The following is a 15,622-nucleotide window of genomic DNA, read 5'->3' on the forward strand; positions in this document are numbered from 1 at the left end:
ACAAACAAAAGCAGAGAGGCTGGATGGGCGGACCAGATGGTCCTGTGAATGTTGTAGTGATGGACGAGTCCTGGGGGGGGCTGTGAAGCCGGATAAGTGTAAGCAGCCACCCACGCCGTGCTGGCGGCGCTCGCTGAGGCGTTCGGCGTGCGTTGCCTCTCTGGGGCCGTGCCGAAGCGCTCGTGGATTCACGCATCCACCTTTGGCTTTCCCGTGCAGAATCCCCTCAAACTCTACAGCTAGATTTGCTCTGTATCCACCCCCAGAGCCCTGAAAATGGAAAACCGCCTTTCACAGTTGCAATCCTTTCTCGGCAGTAGAGCCATTAGCGTAGATGAGGTCTCTCTGCTGATATTTAATCAACAAGGCGAGTGCAATGAGACTCCCCTTTCACTTGATTCCTATTTAAAAGATCAGTGCAATTCAAGGGTAAAGCACTAATAAGCCTACAAGCAAGGGCAGATAAGAAATTTCCCTGAACTAACCCTCTGCTGAGACCGTTCTCTGTCTGGGAAATGCCGGCCACCGTTAGAGCGCAAGCCAGGCAGGACTGCTGGGTTTTATTCCTCTTCAAATCACTCACACACAAATGGGTCCTGGCTTTGCCTCATCCGTCTCCCAAATAGGCCAGACCCAACTCACAGCATTTCGGTCATGTCCATTAAATGCATCCTTATATAATAGATGCTAAGCTCATAAGAGTATTCATAAGAGAGTTTCAATTTTGTTTTTATTACAGTTTGAATCACAAGATGAATAAGGTCCTAATCCTTTTGGGTTATCAGAATGCTTTCTCCATTCAAAAACGCTCTTATTACTGTGCTGCCAGCAGCCTGTGTATTAAACGCAGGTAAGAAATCCCACGTTCCTGTGGCTCCTGGCTCTGTGTGGACCTGTTGGCAGAGGTGAGCTGCTGCTGCACCCCTACCCATCAGCTTCCTCGCTGTTCTGACAGCCCGAAGGGATCTGGGACTAATGCTTCCCATTTGCTGCTTGGATTTCCCATTTATTCCTTGAGTCCTTTGCACAACTTGAAAAGGATTCTTTTAAGATGTGCCTAATTTTTAAGAACTTTAATCCCATTAATGGTCAATGAAAGTAATTCAGGCTTGTGATGGAGATTTAGGTAAATCTTGAAATTTTCCTTTTCTTTCTGAAGTCCTTATGAGTTTGCTTCTAATGATGTTGAAACAGTAAAAAGACAGTTTGCACATACATAGCCACGTCCTGCATCTGTCTTTCTTTACTCCTAGAATTTTACCCTTTATGTCCATGATTCCTGTCTAACATGGAGCACATAGCTTCAGTAAAGGCTAATAAATTGCTTAATGTGAAAATTCTGTATGTGTTACCTCTTTTCCAGTGGGAATAAGCCCAGTCAGTGGTCACATATTTTCCTTATAACTTCAGCATTGGATGACTCATAACCCAAAATTTATTCTTAGAATTTCAGCTCTTTGGTTTTCCACAGATTTTATAGGAGGCTATAGCAGACTTTCCCGCAGGCATTCATTATACTCCATTACTCGTGGAACAGTCTGCAAATAATGGCTTATTCAGAGTTACCCTTAACATTTCACCCATCCATTGCATGTGTTAATTTGGAAGCTGATCTCTCCTAGCGCAGCCTAAGCTATATGGTTTGAAGCTGAGGTTTGAAGTCAAGTTTCTGGTACGGATATTTATAATGTCGTTCCCTAGAACAACTGGTAGACAGAAGGAACACAGCAGAAGAAATACCGTTTAGTGATCACTTTTCTTGGCCCAATTCTCCCTAAAATTTGTGTTTCCTTGTTATGAGATGGTTCTCTTACAAAGGAAACAACCATTGCCACATTCTCCTGGCAGTACTCCAGAAGACTGTCACTCTTACATGGGCAAGTAACTAGTATGAGTAGCAACTAGTATGAGTACCTACTCCACTCAGCCCTGGGTCCCCACCACCTTATTGAACAATTTAGCGTCTTACTGGCGACAGTGCTGTGTGAGTCAGTGATTTGGGGATCCTGCTAGTGTGGGCAGTGCTCGGGTCGGATCTGACTGAGCAATCTTTCCATCAGCTTATGTTTTTTTTTTTTTTCCCCAAAATTAATGAAGTTATGTCATGCAGTCCGTAGTGCAGGGCGGCCAGACTTTCTGGCCCAGTGGTTGTACGGCTGTGGCCATACACCAGCCCCCTGAAACAGCTGAGAAGTGCAGGATGAAGGCAGCAGGGAGCCAACAGGAAGGGGAGCTCTGTAAGAAACTTGCTGTCTGCTGGAAACGCTGCTGGGAAGTGATGCACGCAGCTTTTCAGAAGTGATTCGCTATGGAGGAATGACAGCCAAGGTGGGGTGCTAATCCAGGACACAGGAATCTGCAAAGCCTGAGGTTGTTCTGTACCTTGGGCCCCGAGATCTGTTAGCAGATGGAGTGTTTTATTGCAGCTGCCCAGAAAGAAGGTTTAGTAATATCGGCCGGAACACGCAGTCTTCCCAGAAGGGACCTCTCCATCACCATAAAGTGTCCTGCTGATTTTCTTTCAGCCCTGGAGTAACCATTTATCTAGCCAGCATCCTTCCCCTCAGAAACCGGCTGAGCTAACAGTCCCTGGTCATCCCTCAGGCTACCTTTACTAAAGATTTTCATTGCTTTAAGTTTCTAAGGGACAATGCATCCATTGGCTTATCACAAACGATAACCAGTTAAGGCCACGTGCTCTTAATGAGTTATTGATGTTAATAGCTCTGCTGTGTTTTACGCTGCTCACTGGATGTTGTGTTGCAGAGGTTTAATCTTCCCTCCCATCACGAGTTTGGGCTCCTGGAGTAAGGGGAGTCCTGTACTGGTGCTTAGAGCTGGCTGAGTCTTTGGGAATAATGAATACAATTTGAGAAAACCTGAGAAATCTCCACATGATCAGTCTCTTTTTTGTGTTCCTGATTAGGGAGAACTTTTTGCTGCATCTGCTCTGTTCTGGACACTGGAAATCACATGTGAAACATTTTAACTGCCCTGTCTCCAAACTGTCTTTCCACAGATTTTTACACTTCTCAGGGCTTGGTGGATGTGTTAAGCTCTGGGGAGCACAAGCTGTTGATCTGATAAATAGATTGAACACAAGTTACTGCAAGACGGCATACACAGAAAGGTTTATATTCACCATATCCCTGTGGTCACTATTAATGAGGCAAATTACACTGAAGACCAAGTCAAACCCAACTCCTGAACTCCACTCCTATGTCCATGGCATCCTCTCTTCCCTCCGAGCTGGGAGGCTGCTGAGCCCTGGACAGAGCTTGCTGCCTTGCACCAGCTAGGGCACTTGGCTGTAAAAAATCCCAGGCTAGAAGGGCTAGAAGACAGTAACAACATCCTCCACCTCCTCCTAATGAGGGACCTTTTCTGTTGTTAAGAGGCTTTGGATCAACATCTGTCATCCAGGGATTTTCTCAGAAAGAAAAAAAAAAAAAACCAGCAACAACAACAACAATAGAAACACCCTTATATGTGTATGTATAGGCAGATTTATTTTATTTTTTAATTCATCTGGGTCTGGTGACGTGGGCTGAGCAGCACCGCAAGCTGTGTGTGCCGTGCTGTCAGGTGGTGGCTGCGATGCACAGGGTGCATCGTCACTTTGTGCTGCTGGCTGCCCTCAGCACAGCTCCATCAGATGTAGCTCAGGAGCCAGGGTAAAAGCATTAAGCCTCACGGCACTGCATTAAGGTTCTTCCTTCAGAAATATTTTGGATTGAAAGCTTTTTTTTTTTTTCCTCAGCTCTCCCTTGTAATTTGCACTCGAGTGAACAAGAGGCAGCCCGAATCTAGTAGAGAAAGAGATCCCAGGTCTCCAGCTGTGTGTGTATTGCCTCTGAGGGCTGCAGGTGGCTGTCTGAAGGCCTTGCACACCTTCAGCTCCCCTTGGCGGGGCAGCAGGGCTGAGCAGGGCAAGCACTGAGCAGGGTATGGACCGCACACAGCCGAGTGCTCACCGTGGAGGTACGACCATGCTTTGCACTGTCAAATTCCACGCCCCTGCTCTGCTACAAAGGCAGTTAAGGAGCTAGAATACATCAGTCTTTCGCCTTTGACACACAAAATCCTGATTGTCCATAAACTTTGTGTGGATAGAAGAGAAAGCTGAACTGTTCGCTGAGAGGTGATCCCACCATCCTGCGATGGAACAAGGTGTTTCAGAGTCTGAACTTTCCCGCTTGTGATCAGAGTGAGACGAGCATCCTTCTGAATGCCGCAGTGGCTCTCTGCTGCATAGCTTTTAATTTGGTAATGTATTTTACATCAAGTGCAGGCATTTGCAAGCAAAAGACAGACAGAATCAGCTGCCAAGTACCTCTCTGCATTGGTCCTTAGCTAGCTTTGCTGGATGGTACAAAACAGGCCTTGGCCATCTGACTGATTGTCTTGCTATAACATTAATGAATTGCAAAAATATTCATCATCACCTTATTTCCCAAGTGATGGCTTTGACAAAACAGGTCCTGGGAGAGATGTTGGCTCTCAAGAGAAGTCAGCACTTGGATCAAGGTGTGGACTGACCCTCCAAAGAGCTTTGGAGACACATGCTCATGCCTGACCCCTTCCATCCTTACATGTTGTTCAAACACCTGGTCCATTTGCTGCCAACTGCTGGACTAACCAATTCCCAGATGCTATGCCTATCTGCAGTATAAAACCTTTCACTGTAGCTGATCAGTTTTTCTAACCCCTGCAACATTGATTGCTATCAGATTTTAAATGTTTAGTATCTGATCCTGCTGTTCTTTCACATTGTAACTCCTGCAGGCTTCAACAGGAATTTTGCCAGCAAAAGGAGCATAGCTTGTGGAATGTTCTTGCTCAGTGAAGTCTCTAAATCTTGAAATTAGATTAAAGAAATGAAAATGAAAACAGTCCTGGACCTGCGCGCATTATTAATTTGTGTTAATTTGTGCTGGTATCCTCATAAAGGAAGCGGTAGAATAATAAATGGCCATTCCAGTGACGGTCTCGGTAGAAGAGCCAGGGAAACTGCCTGTTTCTTTAGGCCAGAGTTGCAGGCACATAGTGAGCTGGATATGAGGAGCCTGTTTGGAGATGAAAACCATTCTCTCCTATTCACTCTGCACTAAATGTGTTCACAAAAACTGTGTTCTGAGGACCCCACGGTAAAAGATCTAATGAAGTTGAGTTAAAAAGAACCCGTTTTTCTTAATAATGTCAGAGTGGTTACTCTATAGAGCAAACCATCAAGACAAGCAGCAGGTTCTTCCTTCTCCTGAAACGTTCAGATGAAGACTCTGCTCTCTTAGACATCAAATCTTGGTTCAGTAGTGAAGGAAGTATCTGTGCTACGCAGGTCAGATTGGTAACAGACCGATCCTTTCAGGTACTGCTAGGAGAAGCAGCAAGTGAAAGAGATGATATATTCCAAAGGAAGCATGGGCTGGGTGGGCAACCTGCAAAGGGATTTATCCGTGCTTTAGCAGTCCCTGTCTCATGGCTCCTGTGTATAAACAGCAGCCAGGGAGCCTCCTCCTTGCACATCCTCAGTCCCACTGCGCTCAGGGGGGTTAGCAGAGATAAGACATCAGACTTCTGTTGTGCCGGTGGCGGCACACAGCTGGGACACGTGCACCCTAAGCTGCTTATGCCTGGCCATTGCTTACGTGTGGGGGATATGCGAGCAGAGAGGCTGGGAAAGAAAGATGTGGGTCTGGTCAAATGAGGGTATATCCGTACTGTAAGATGTGATGCATTGGGAGCAGTGAAAGGTCATGGGCAAATAGGTGGGGAAATTAGCTTCTGCCAACGGATAGAGGTTCTTTCATCTGAGATGGCTCATTTGGGGAGAACGGGGGTATCATTCTTCACTGCAGTGTGCAGTGCAGGGGCAGCTTTTAAGCTTCATGTAGAAATTCCTAGCACCAGCCCTGGGTTCAGAATAGGTTTTGCTGACTCTCCAGGTGAAAAGCCTAAAAGGGATGAACAGAGTTACATATGACAGTTACAGCAGAGTGTTAGATTTTGGAACAGCCATTATTTTATTTATTTGGAAATACTAATGATTATTACTTGGCGCAGTGATAGTGTCTCTTGATGACACCTGCAAAATAAAAAAAAAAGGGGGTTTTAAATAAACCTGAATGTAGTTCTCTTCAAATTCATGTACTGATTTTGAAAAGCCTTGTCTTTGTAATTTTTTGGAAAACAAGAAGTCGTAAGAGGTATGCAGAGCCTGGCCGAGGCAGGTCTCACTCTGCATTACGTATGCTGGTTCCTGACAAGATTGGCGTGTCATTGAAATAGCCTGAATATTGTGAGGCACACACGCCCTCGCTGGCATTTCCATCCTCATTTCCCTCCCGGGTGGTAGCTGGCTGTGACCTGGGAGACCAGCACCTGGTGTTGGCCGCGTACGGAGCAGCAAAAGATTTTCTCGTGGCAAACAGGATAACGGGTGTTACCAAACTCACTGTTTCTCTCCCTCTCTTCTAGGCTTGATAGTCTACCTAGGGATGATGGTGGGGGCCGTCATGCTGGGTGGCCTGGCTGACAAACTGGGAAGAAAGAAATGCCTCATCATATCACTTTCAATCAATGCTGCCTTCGCGTTCCTCTCCTCTTTCGTCCAGGGATACGGATTCTTCCTCTTCTGCCGCCTTATCTCAGGCCTCGGGTGGGTAGCAGGTGAATCTGTCGCACGTCCTGGAGGAGCCCCACCACAGCTCGGCTGCTCCTGAGCAGCACCCAGGGGTGCGGGGTGGGCGAGGAAGGCAGATCGGGCGATGCGTCTCCGGTACCAAGCCAGGGGGTCACTGTGGTTTAACACATGTGGTTGTGTTACCTTGCTCTTGAAAGCTTTATCAGCAAGAACATTTGGTCATTAACATTTTTTTCTGGTACTGCCAAATTATGCATAAAGGCCAGGGAGACTGATCAATGCCCACCTCAGTTGGCAGTCGCGGTTGCCAGGGCTTTATGCAAACTGGGCATTAAATGCGGCTTTCGGAGATAACAAGAAACTTGTTTATTGTAGATATCTAAGACCAGTCCAGCCAAAAAGAGATGAGCATTTTTCCTGCACAGCATTTTGTGCAACACGTCTGGTGTGACCTTCCCTTTTAACATGAACAATCCCGACTATGTGATGTTGAAGACTCTTATTTTTCTCATGTGTTGTTTTTTCTCCTCAGTATTGGGGGATCCCTCCCCATTGTGTTTGCCTATTTCTCTGAATTCCTGTCTCGTGAGAAGAGGGGGGAGCACCTGAGCTGGCTTTGCATGTTCTGGATGATCGGTGGCATTTTTGCTTCAGCAATGGCTTGGAGCATCATCCCCCATTACGGTAATTGTTTTGTGCTTCTGACTTTTGGCAACATCACCTTCCTGCAACACTACACTACCCCAAAATCCCACACAGATAACATTAGTCAGTCCTTACGCAGCCCAGCATGAACAAAACTCAAAATAATAGATACCTGAAGTGCACACAGAGGGGCTGATAAATGTTCTGATTGATTGCTTGGCTGATGCCAAGGTTGTAAGAGGGACTGCTTCATGTGAAGGCTGTTTTTCCTCAAAAGCTTCAAATACGCTGCAGGAATCGTATCTCCAGAGCCCAAGCAGTTAATCAAAGGGACATTGTATTAAGGGAAAACTGGACTGAGATTGTATTGCAAAAAATTGATCCGGTTGTCAAAAGTAAGTAACTTTAATGGGGGAATTACTGGGTGCTGTGAACGTTAGCGGTGAGGACAGCACATGTTCTTTTCCTCAGCCAAGTGTCAGCAGTCTCGGGGCTGTGTATCTGGTGACACATCTCTCCGGCGTGCCACGGGCTGAAGTCATGTCTGGCTTCACCTAACGGAGCTCAGGGGTGGGTGGGTTCCCTGCACGGAGCTGCAAGTGGGAGAGAAAAATTCGATGGGTGAACCCTGAGCTGCGCCAGTGCTCTGAGGAGCAAAATTTGCTTGTGACGTGGTCCTCCTCCCAGCTCGCGTGCATACCCCAGGAAAACATCGGAAGCAAATATCTCCTGGAAAAGATTAATTCCCCCGGTATTCAGTGACAGCAGCTGTCTGCAAAATCCTGCTTGAGGAAAGTAGGGCAGGCCACAAAGACCGTGAAGAAAAACACTAACATTTATGCATCTATCAGTTTGGTTTTATTATGTCTAAAACACAGTCAGTATAAAATAAAATGCTAGCAATATGACAGAGGCCGTTGGAACAAATGTGCAAAGTTACTGTGTAGTGGTGTCAGGCTGTAGTATGTATTTTTTATTATTTGTAAATACATATATATATATATTTAATATATATGTATTTCATTTTGGGGGGGGGGGTGCTTTTATATTTTCTCTTTTTGATTTCCCAAGGTTCCCTGCTACTTTGGAACTTGAGGAAAGGATTAGAGCACCATGACTGACTCATATGAAACCTCTGAAAAAGCCGTTGCTTGATTATTTCATTACTACATGAATAAAAATGTCTAAAGAAAATGTCTATAGAAAAAAAATAAAGTAAATGTTCCTAATTAAATTTGTGTCTAGGGAAAGTAAATTAAAGAAAAAAAAAAGCTTATATTCAAATTTTTTTTTAATTTTTTTTCTTTAATTGCCTTTTGTTTTATTTTAAGAAAGTATCTACATTGGTGCAGTTTGTTAATGGAGCAACATAAGAATGATCCTGTATTTTCTGCTCCTTGTCAGGGGAATACTGACCTGGTCAGACATCAGGGAAAAGGTGGGAGAGGAGGAATCCCAAATTCTGGATTAGGGTCTTGATTCTTCTGAGTTTGAATCTCAGCTCAGTATCTGTAGCTCTGGAAAAACAAACAAACAAACAAACAAACAAAACCCACCTTGTTTCCCTAGCTTGCTTCCATAAAAAGTGAAGTACATGTGTGAGGTATGAGAAGGAAAGGAGCTGCTTCTAACATGCCTGCCAGATCAGAGAAGATTTAGCCTTTGTAAATTTTCTGTAGCAGTACTGAGAAGCAATAAATTATGGCCTGATTCCTCTACCCTTTCCCAGTCTTACTTGCTTAGATCTGCATAGAGCTATTTGTATTGTTAGATGATTTCTAAACTCAAAGATAAAAGACCTTTAAATGGCAGAGCATGAGCAAGGATGTCCAATTTTCTGTAACGAACGTGAACTCTCTTGCTGTTATCTACTGAACATGCTATCGAGCCTCTAAAAGCCATCATTACTAAGAACAGCAAACTCTCAACCTGTCCCCATGTCACGCAGAGCTGTAGAGTTCAGAGCTGCTTTAGGAGAGGAAAATCAGGCTCCCCGGTCAGTGTCTTCACCTGTTGGCTCTTGCTGTTTCCAGGCTGGGGGTTCAGCATGGGAACCAAGTACCACTTCCACAGCTGGAGAGTCTTTGTTCTCGTCTGCTCTCTGCCCTGCATCGCCTCCCTGGTGGCGCTGAAATTCATGCCTGAAAGCCCGCGGTTTTTGCTGGAGGTAAGATGATTCATGTGAACATTGCAGCCTGGTATTAGCAGAGGACAGCTGGTGATCGCGTGTCACCATCTCTCTTTCTTTGCCCCTTCAAACACACTCAGCACAAGCACAGGGGCAAAAGTGGTCCTACACATCTAAACTAGCCCTGCAGATTGCTCAAACCCCAAAGACTGCAGATCATGGGGTTAATCAATGATGGCCAGTGCTTTACTGGTGAATGAGGCATAGGAAGAAGGTGCTGGGTGACAGGAATTTTATAAGCCCATCCAAGGCATTTTGAAAACATCTCACAAAGTCTGGGCATGTAACTAGTGAATGCTGGTGGAAACACAAAGGACAGCCCCTGCAAGTCAGAGGTGGGAGTAGAGCCCAGGTCTCCTCGTACATCTCCTCTTCTCTGATTAGGACATAATGCTCTGTTCCCGACTCCTCTCCTGCCCCAGACAGTTTTGGGTAACACCTTTTCCCAGCCCAGAAATGCTGCACTGTGCAAACCACACTTCTAGTTCTTTGCCCTTAACTCAGCCAGGCCGTATGGGTGTTCTCCGGTATATTCCACCTTTTGATTTCTCTCTACACTTTGCTGAATTAGACAGCTGGGAATTGCAACATTTATTTTCCTTTCTCCTGGTGTTTCCAGATGGGCAAGCATGACGAAGCCTGGATGATCCTCAAGCAAGTTCATGACACCAACATGCGGGCCAAGGGCGAGCCAGAGAGGGTGTTTACGGTGAGTTTTACAAAGCCACTGGCATTTAAAAAGAAAAGCAGGACATAATTTCCTTGGTGCAGCACAGCACCAGCTTATTCCTTCTTGGGAGCCTCCCTTTCAGTGTGACCACCCCCAGCCATCAGGGCTCTGAGCTACACTTCATGCATTTAAAGTTAGGTGCCAGCCTGTTTTTTCAAGAATCAATCAATCCTTTGAATTGCTGTGAATACTAGTCATTCCTGATGTTCCACTACATTGTATAGAACAGCGATTTTCCAATTACATATACATGTAATTGGTCTGCTCTAAGAGACTAAAACCAAGTAAGAGTGATATTAGTCATGTGGGAGATCTGAGTCACTCCTTTATCCATTCCGGCTTCTAATCAAACTCTGATTAAACCTCATGTACCTTCTAATGAGCTTCCCAAACTCCATCTGCCTCATTCCCCATCTTTAAAAGTCTCCAAGAGAAAGCAAGATGAGTGATTACTACTCATTAGTCGGCTGCCTGTTGCAAATAAGGTCACACCAGGGGTCCTGGTTTATAGCAAAATCAGGTAAAAGGTGTATGCTGGGGTTAGCTGCAAATTGCTGTAATTCAGTTGTGAACTCCCAGTGAGCCAGCTGGGGAACAGCTCCTGATTTATGCTCTTAAAGATAAGAAGATGCATGCTCTTGAACGGTAGAAAGAAGGAAGAAAAGGAGTTATGTATGTATGCAAAACATATCATTTCGAACAAAATTTTGAGCCAGGCTCCCTGTTCAGAAGAGTTGTCATGAAACAATGCCCCTCAGGAATGATCCTTCGAGAACATAAAAGATTAATTTCCCTACCTGACAACTGCACACAGTTCAAATAACACCTTAATGAGCATGTGCTATTTTTAGCCCATTAGACTGCTGTGAATTAGCAGAGGTGAGAGAGAGCCCAGCATCTCTAAATGCCTACCTGGCTTTCCTGTAATGCCACATCGGGCTGGCCAGTCTGCTGCTTATCCACGAGGAGAGAGGCTTAAAAATGTGTATATCTGTAAGTAAGGCCCTGTGAGAGTCTGAGCCGTGCTGGAGACCCAAGGAGCAGCCGTGCAGCACCGGGTTGTGCTCATTGCTCCATCCAACCACCACGGGCTGGGCTGAGCTGAGCATTGCACCTCCAGGCACGGAGCCTCGGCTGAACCGAGGTTGACTGGCAGCCACTGGCACAGGCAGACGATGGGTTCGGCTGGTGTACTACAAACTGTCGGATTTTGGGTTTTTCTGATAGGTCAGAAGTTGCCAGTTTGTGGTGAGTCAGCTGTAACCAGGACAGCCCCCAGAGCTGACATTTAAGTGGTGCCAGCAAGAGGAACACGGAGACTCTGCAGCTGAGCCAAGGAGCTCATTCACACTCAGAAATTTATTCAGCAGATTTTCACCTCCTCCTTGTATTTACAAACTGATCATGGTTTTCTTGAGCATATCCTTTATTTAAAGTTACTGAGCAAATATTTTCCAAGACTTGTTTTTAAGGTTTCTTGAGCAGTTCGGTTAAGGTGTTCAACGTTGGAAATTCAGGCTGTTTTGGTGGAGTGAACAGATTGCATGGTGTGAGCTCAGCGAAGGCATTTTCAGATGCAAAGGTTCCCATCTACTTGTTCATTTGTCACAAAGGTTCTGCCAGGGGTAATGAAAAGGTGCTAAATGAGAAATGCTCCTGCCATTTGTGATTGAAAAGGAGATCCTGGGGCACAGTTTGATGTAGATGCAAGTGGCTGATCGTGAAGATATTTTTTACTGTAATTGTCTGGTCCTAATTCCTAGTGGGAATCTAAGGGATGCAGAAGTAATGTAGAGCATAGGTACATTAACCAATACATGAAAGACTGAAATGGAAGTGATGCTCTTCAAATACTTCAGGGAAGCAGAGAAATAAAGAGAGAGAAAAGATGGAGGGAAGGAGGGCAGGCAGGAGGCTTCTTTCTATAGTAAGATCTCATGTTGTAAATAAATCAATTAACTCCCTTTGTTGTGATAACTTTCAAGAAAAAGATAGTAAGGGATATCACATGGAAACATTGTCCAGAAGACAGCAGAATTTAAAATCCACCCAATATCAGTTCTGTAAACTTTGGTCCAAATTGTTTTTTTCTCTCTCTCTCTCTTTCTTTTTATTTTATTTTATTATTTTTATGTTGTTTTATTTTTTTTAGGTTTCCTATATCAAAACTCCAAAGCAAGTGGATGAATTTATCGAAATCCAGAGCTCTACAGGGACCTGGTACCAGCGGTGGCTGGTCAGAATCACGACCACTTTCAAACAGGTAAAGAGAAAATAAAACATCCCAGAGGCGCTTTTGAGCTTGGGGCTCCAGTGCCTCATCGCCTCAGGTCATTGCATCTTGAAACCCTCTCACTCAAAAACCTGATGCTGCTTGCTAAGAGATGTAGTTGGATTTAACTTTCTGTACAGAGGTGAGCACATGAAAGATGCCACAGTGGCAGCCAGGCCCCGAAATGCCCCTGTGCCCAGCATGGCAATCACGCTGTGCTAATGGCAGCATAAAGCCACAGCCCCAAGCACTTGACTCTCCTTCAGAGCAGATAGATATCGATTCCTCTCCCCCAAGCCTAAGTGAATTTACCTCCTGCAGTGGATTCGTGAGTGCTTGTTCCTTGCTCCTGCTGAGACTGAGTTTCTAACAGCTTTACATTATCTCTTCAGCTAACTTAACCCTTCACACATGTAGAACTTTGTGAAAAATCTTTTTGGATGATTCTAGTCTAGGAGAATGAGCTTAAAGTAAAGGAGTGTCCTTCTTAATTACTAGCAATGTGGGTTTAAACTATATTTATGTGGCAAGTTAGGAACATGAGGAAGGATGTCCCTGTATGTTTCTGTCAATAATTCCTGTTTTCTATCCTGCTCTGCTTGGCTTCATCCCTACCCAAGTTCATTGTACCCCTCTTAAAGTGCCAACTGAATTTGGATTTTTGCTCTTCAATGAGATTTGGAGCTTGTTTTGAAAGCTCTCCTGAGGTCATACTTATATGTGAAAAGACAAAATTTTCAGAGGGTCTGAGAAGAGGCTCATAACCACATTTACTGGTGTAGGCTGAGGGGCACGGTGTGTCACCTGAGCTAGCCCTCATCAGGCACTCCAGCTCATTACAGAGCGTTCAGATCAAGTACCCTGGCACACAGCTGAATATGTGATCTTTCTGTAAACCATTCATCTCTATAAACATGAATTTGAACTAATACTGAATATAAGACATGCATTCCCCTAGTGAGCCCTTTTTACTGACAACGTTAAATTTATGATGCACTCAGAAATTAATCTTTCAAGTCTCTATGAGGATTTCCTTGTAGATAATTATTTCTTGTGGATTTGTAGGTCTGGGACAACGTGCTATATTGTTTAACAGCCCAGTACAGGATGAACACACTGATTCTGGCTGTGGTTTGGTTTACTATGGCCTTAAGGTAAGGCACTTCTACAACATTTTCAAGAAACTAGAGGGCTCTCAGAGTCTGAATAATTATTTACACTTTTAAATAAACAATTTCAATATTAATCCTGGTATTACTTTAAAGATTGTTTGTGTACTAAGCCTTGTCTCTGATGAACTATTGATCAATCTGATTGCTTTATATGTGAACACAAGGTGCTTTGAACAAGTCAGGACTTGAGAATTGGTCAGTAGGACAGTAGTACTTTCTGATCATTAGTCCTTTCATTTAATTTTGTCCACAAAACAAAAACAAAACCAAAAAAAAACCTACCCACTTCTAACTGTTCATCAGTATAAATCACAACTATTCAGGTTAGCTCGAATCTAATCTACAAGTAAATTTTATCTAAATCCCTCTATACTCTCACACTTGCAGAAATCTACCTTCCAGAGGAAGCTTCCAAATTTCTTGCCACTCTGCTGGTCTCTTGGGCAGCAAGGACAGAACAGTGTTGTATTTTCCAGCTAAGGTGTCAATGTCAGTAAAATTTAAATGTGTTGCCCTGCTTTAAGTGAACAAAAATGGACCAACATACTTCTGAGAGCAGCATTTTAGAGTAGGGAGACATTTTGCTTGTTCCTGTGTCAGAGCTAAGCAAGAACTCCTCTCAGAAATGCATTTGTATTAGGAATTTAACGGGTTTACAAGTTACAAAGTAGATGCTTGGGAAAAGCACTGCAGTATTTTCAGTGCTAGGACCTGGTATCCCTAATGTGTTTCTCCCATTGTGCTGTAGTTACTATGGCCTTATTGTCTGGTTCCCCGACATGATCCGGTATCTCCAAGAGGAGGCATACGAATCCCGAGTGAAGATCTTTGACGAGGAAGAAGTGTCACACTTCACCTTTAATTTCACCCTGGAAAACCAGATCCATAGAAATGGGGAATACAGAAATGATAAGTAAGTGAACAGAAATTGATTTGATTGATGCTGACAGGGAAGAGGGCGTGAGCAGATGTGGGGATGACATCCGCCAAAACACACATACAATTTGAAGAAATAATCCTGATTGCAAAGTAACTGAAATTAATTTTTGGTAAGCTCTTTTTTATCAGTTATCCACAGAGCAAATGTCCTTTTTCTCCTGCTTTTCACACACACTGCCTCAGCCACTCACATCTCCATACCCAAGGGGATGCATCTGACGTGTCCTGCTCCCAGTAGCACCCTTACTGGGATTAGGGCAGTGGGGGCACAGGGCTGTGCTGGGCAGCTCGGGATGCAGCCGTGACTTCTCTTTCCTTAGCACACACTGACATCTACTGGTCCTGGGCAGCAGAGCCCATCACTTGAAACATCTTTTTTGAAAATAAAAAGCTGTGTCGCGCTGAAGGCCTCGGTATGACTTACCCAAGTGTCCATCCTGCAGCCCATTAGCGTGAGCAGTGCCACGGCCAGTTGCACTGGTGTGCCGGCCAGCATCTGCCCACAATGTGCCATCTTCTCTTTCAGTGCTCTGAAGTCAGAGAAGGTACTCTAGGAGAACATTATTGCTTCCCTCCCTTTCTTCTTTTTGGGCTGGGCCTAGGTTTTTCTTCTGTATCCAGCCTGACCTCAACCACTGTAAGCTCCGCAGCAGTATAAATCCTAGTGATTTGTAGCAGGGCATTTTCACTTTTCTAAATCCCAATATAATGGGTGGGAAAATACCCCTTTGTAAACTTTATGGTGATCCCATTGCCCCAGAGGGCCTAGACAGGGTGTTGTTATTCCAGCTTCTTGCACTATGGGGGGATCATACAGGGCATTCACTGTTACAAAATGATTTATTATTTCATTCTTCAACTGGAAGTGAGGATGCTCAGCACCTTCCAGGATGACCATGTAGAACTGTGATGTGTATCACTACACTCCTGCCTTTGTCGTCTCCAGTTTAATAACTCAAACTTGATTAAGCTACATTCCAGCAACGTCCAAAGCATATCTCGTGATTTATAGCCCCATTTTCCCTCTAGCCCT

The 15,622-nt window shown here is 44.5% G+C and overlaps 1 protein-coding gene across 5 annotated transcripts in view; it reads left to right on the top strand.

Annotated features, from left to right (window-relative positions):
- Positions 1-15,622, top strand: part of SV2B (synaptic vesicle glycoprotein 2B) — a 63,008-nt gene that overhangs the window by 37,015 nt on the left and 10,371 nt on the right. For all 5 annotated transcript variants that reach the window (XM_080607653.1, XM_080607656.1, XM_080607655.1 and 2 more), the window contains 7 exons: positions 6,478-6,658; positions 7,176-7,327; positions 9,322-9,455; positions 10,096-10,185; positions 12,359-12,469; positions 13,544-13,632; positions 14,399-14,563. In XM_080607653.1, coding sequence (XP_080463779.1) covers positions 6,478-6,658; positions 7,176-7,327; positions 9,322-9,455; positions 10,096-10,185; positions 12,359-12,469; positions 13,544-13,632; positions 14,399-14,563 — 922 coding nt within the window. The remainder of the gene's footprint in view (positions 1-6,477; positions 6,659-7,175; positions 7,328-9,321; positions 9,456-10,095; positions 10,186-12,358; positions 12,470-13,543; positions 13,633-14,398; positions 14,564-15,622) is intronic.

This window comes from Anser brachyrhynchus, assembly GCF_964034855.1.
Source record: "Anser brachyrhynchus genome assembly, chromosome: 11".
NCBI classification, from domain to species: domain Eukaryota; kingdom Metazoa; phylum Chordata; class Aves; order Anseriformes; family Anatidae; genus Anser; species Anser brachyrhynchus.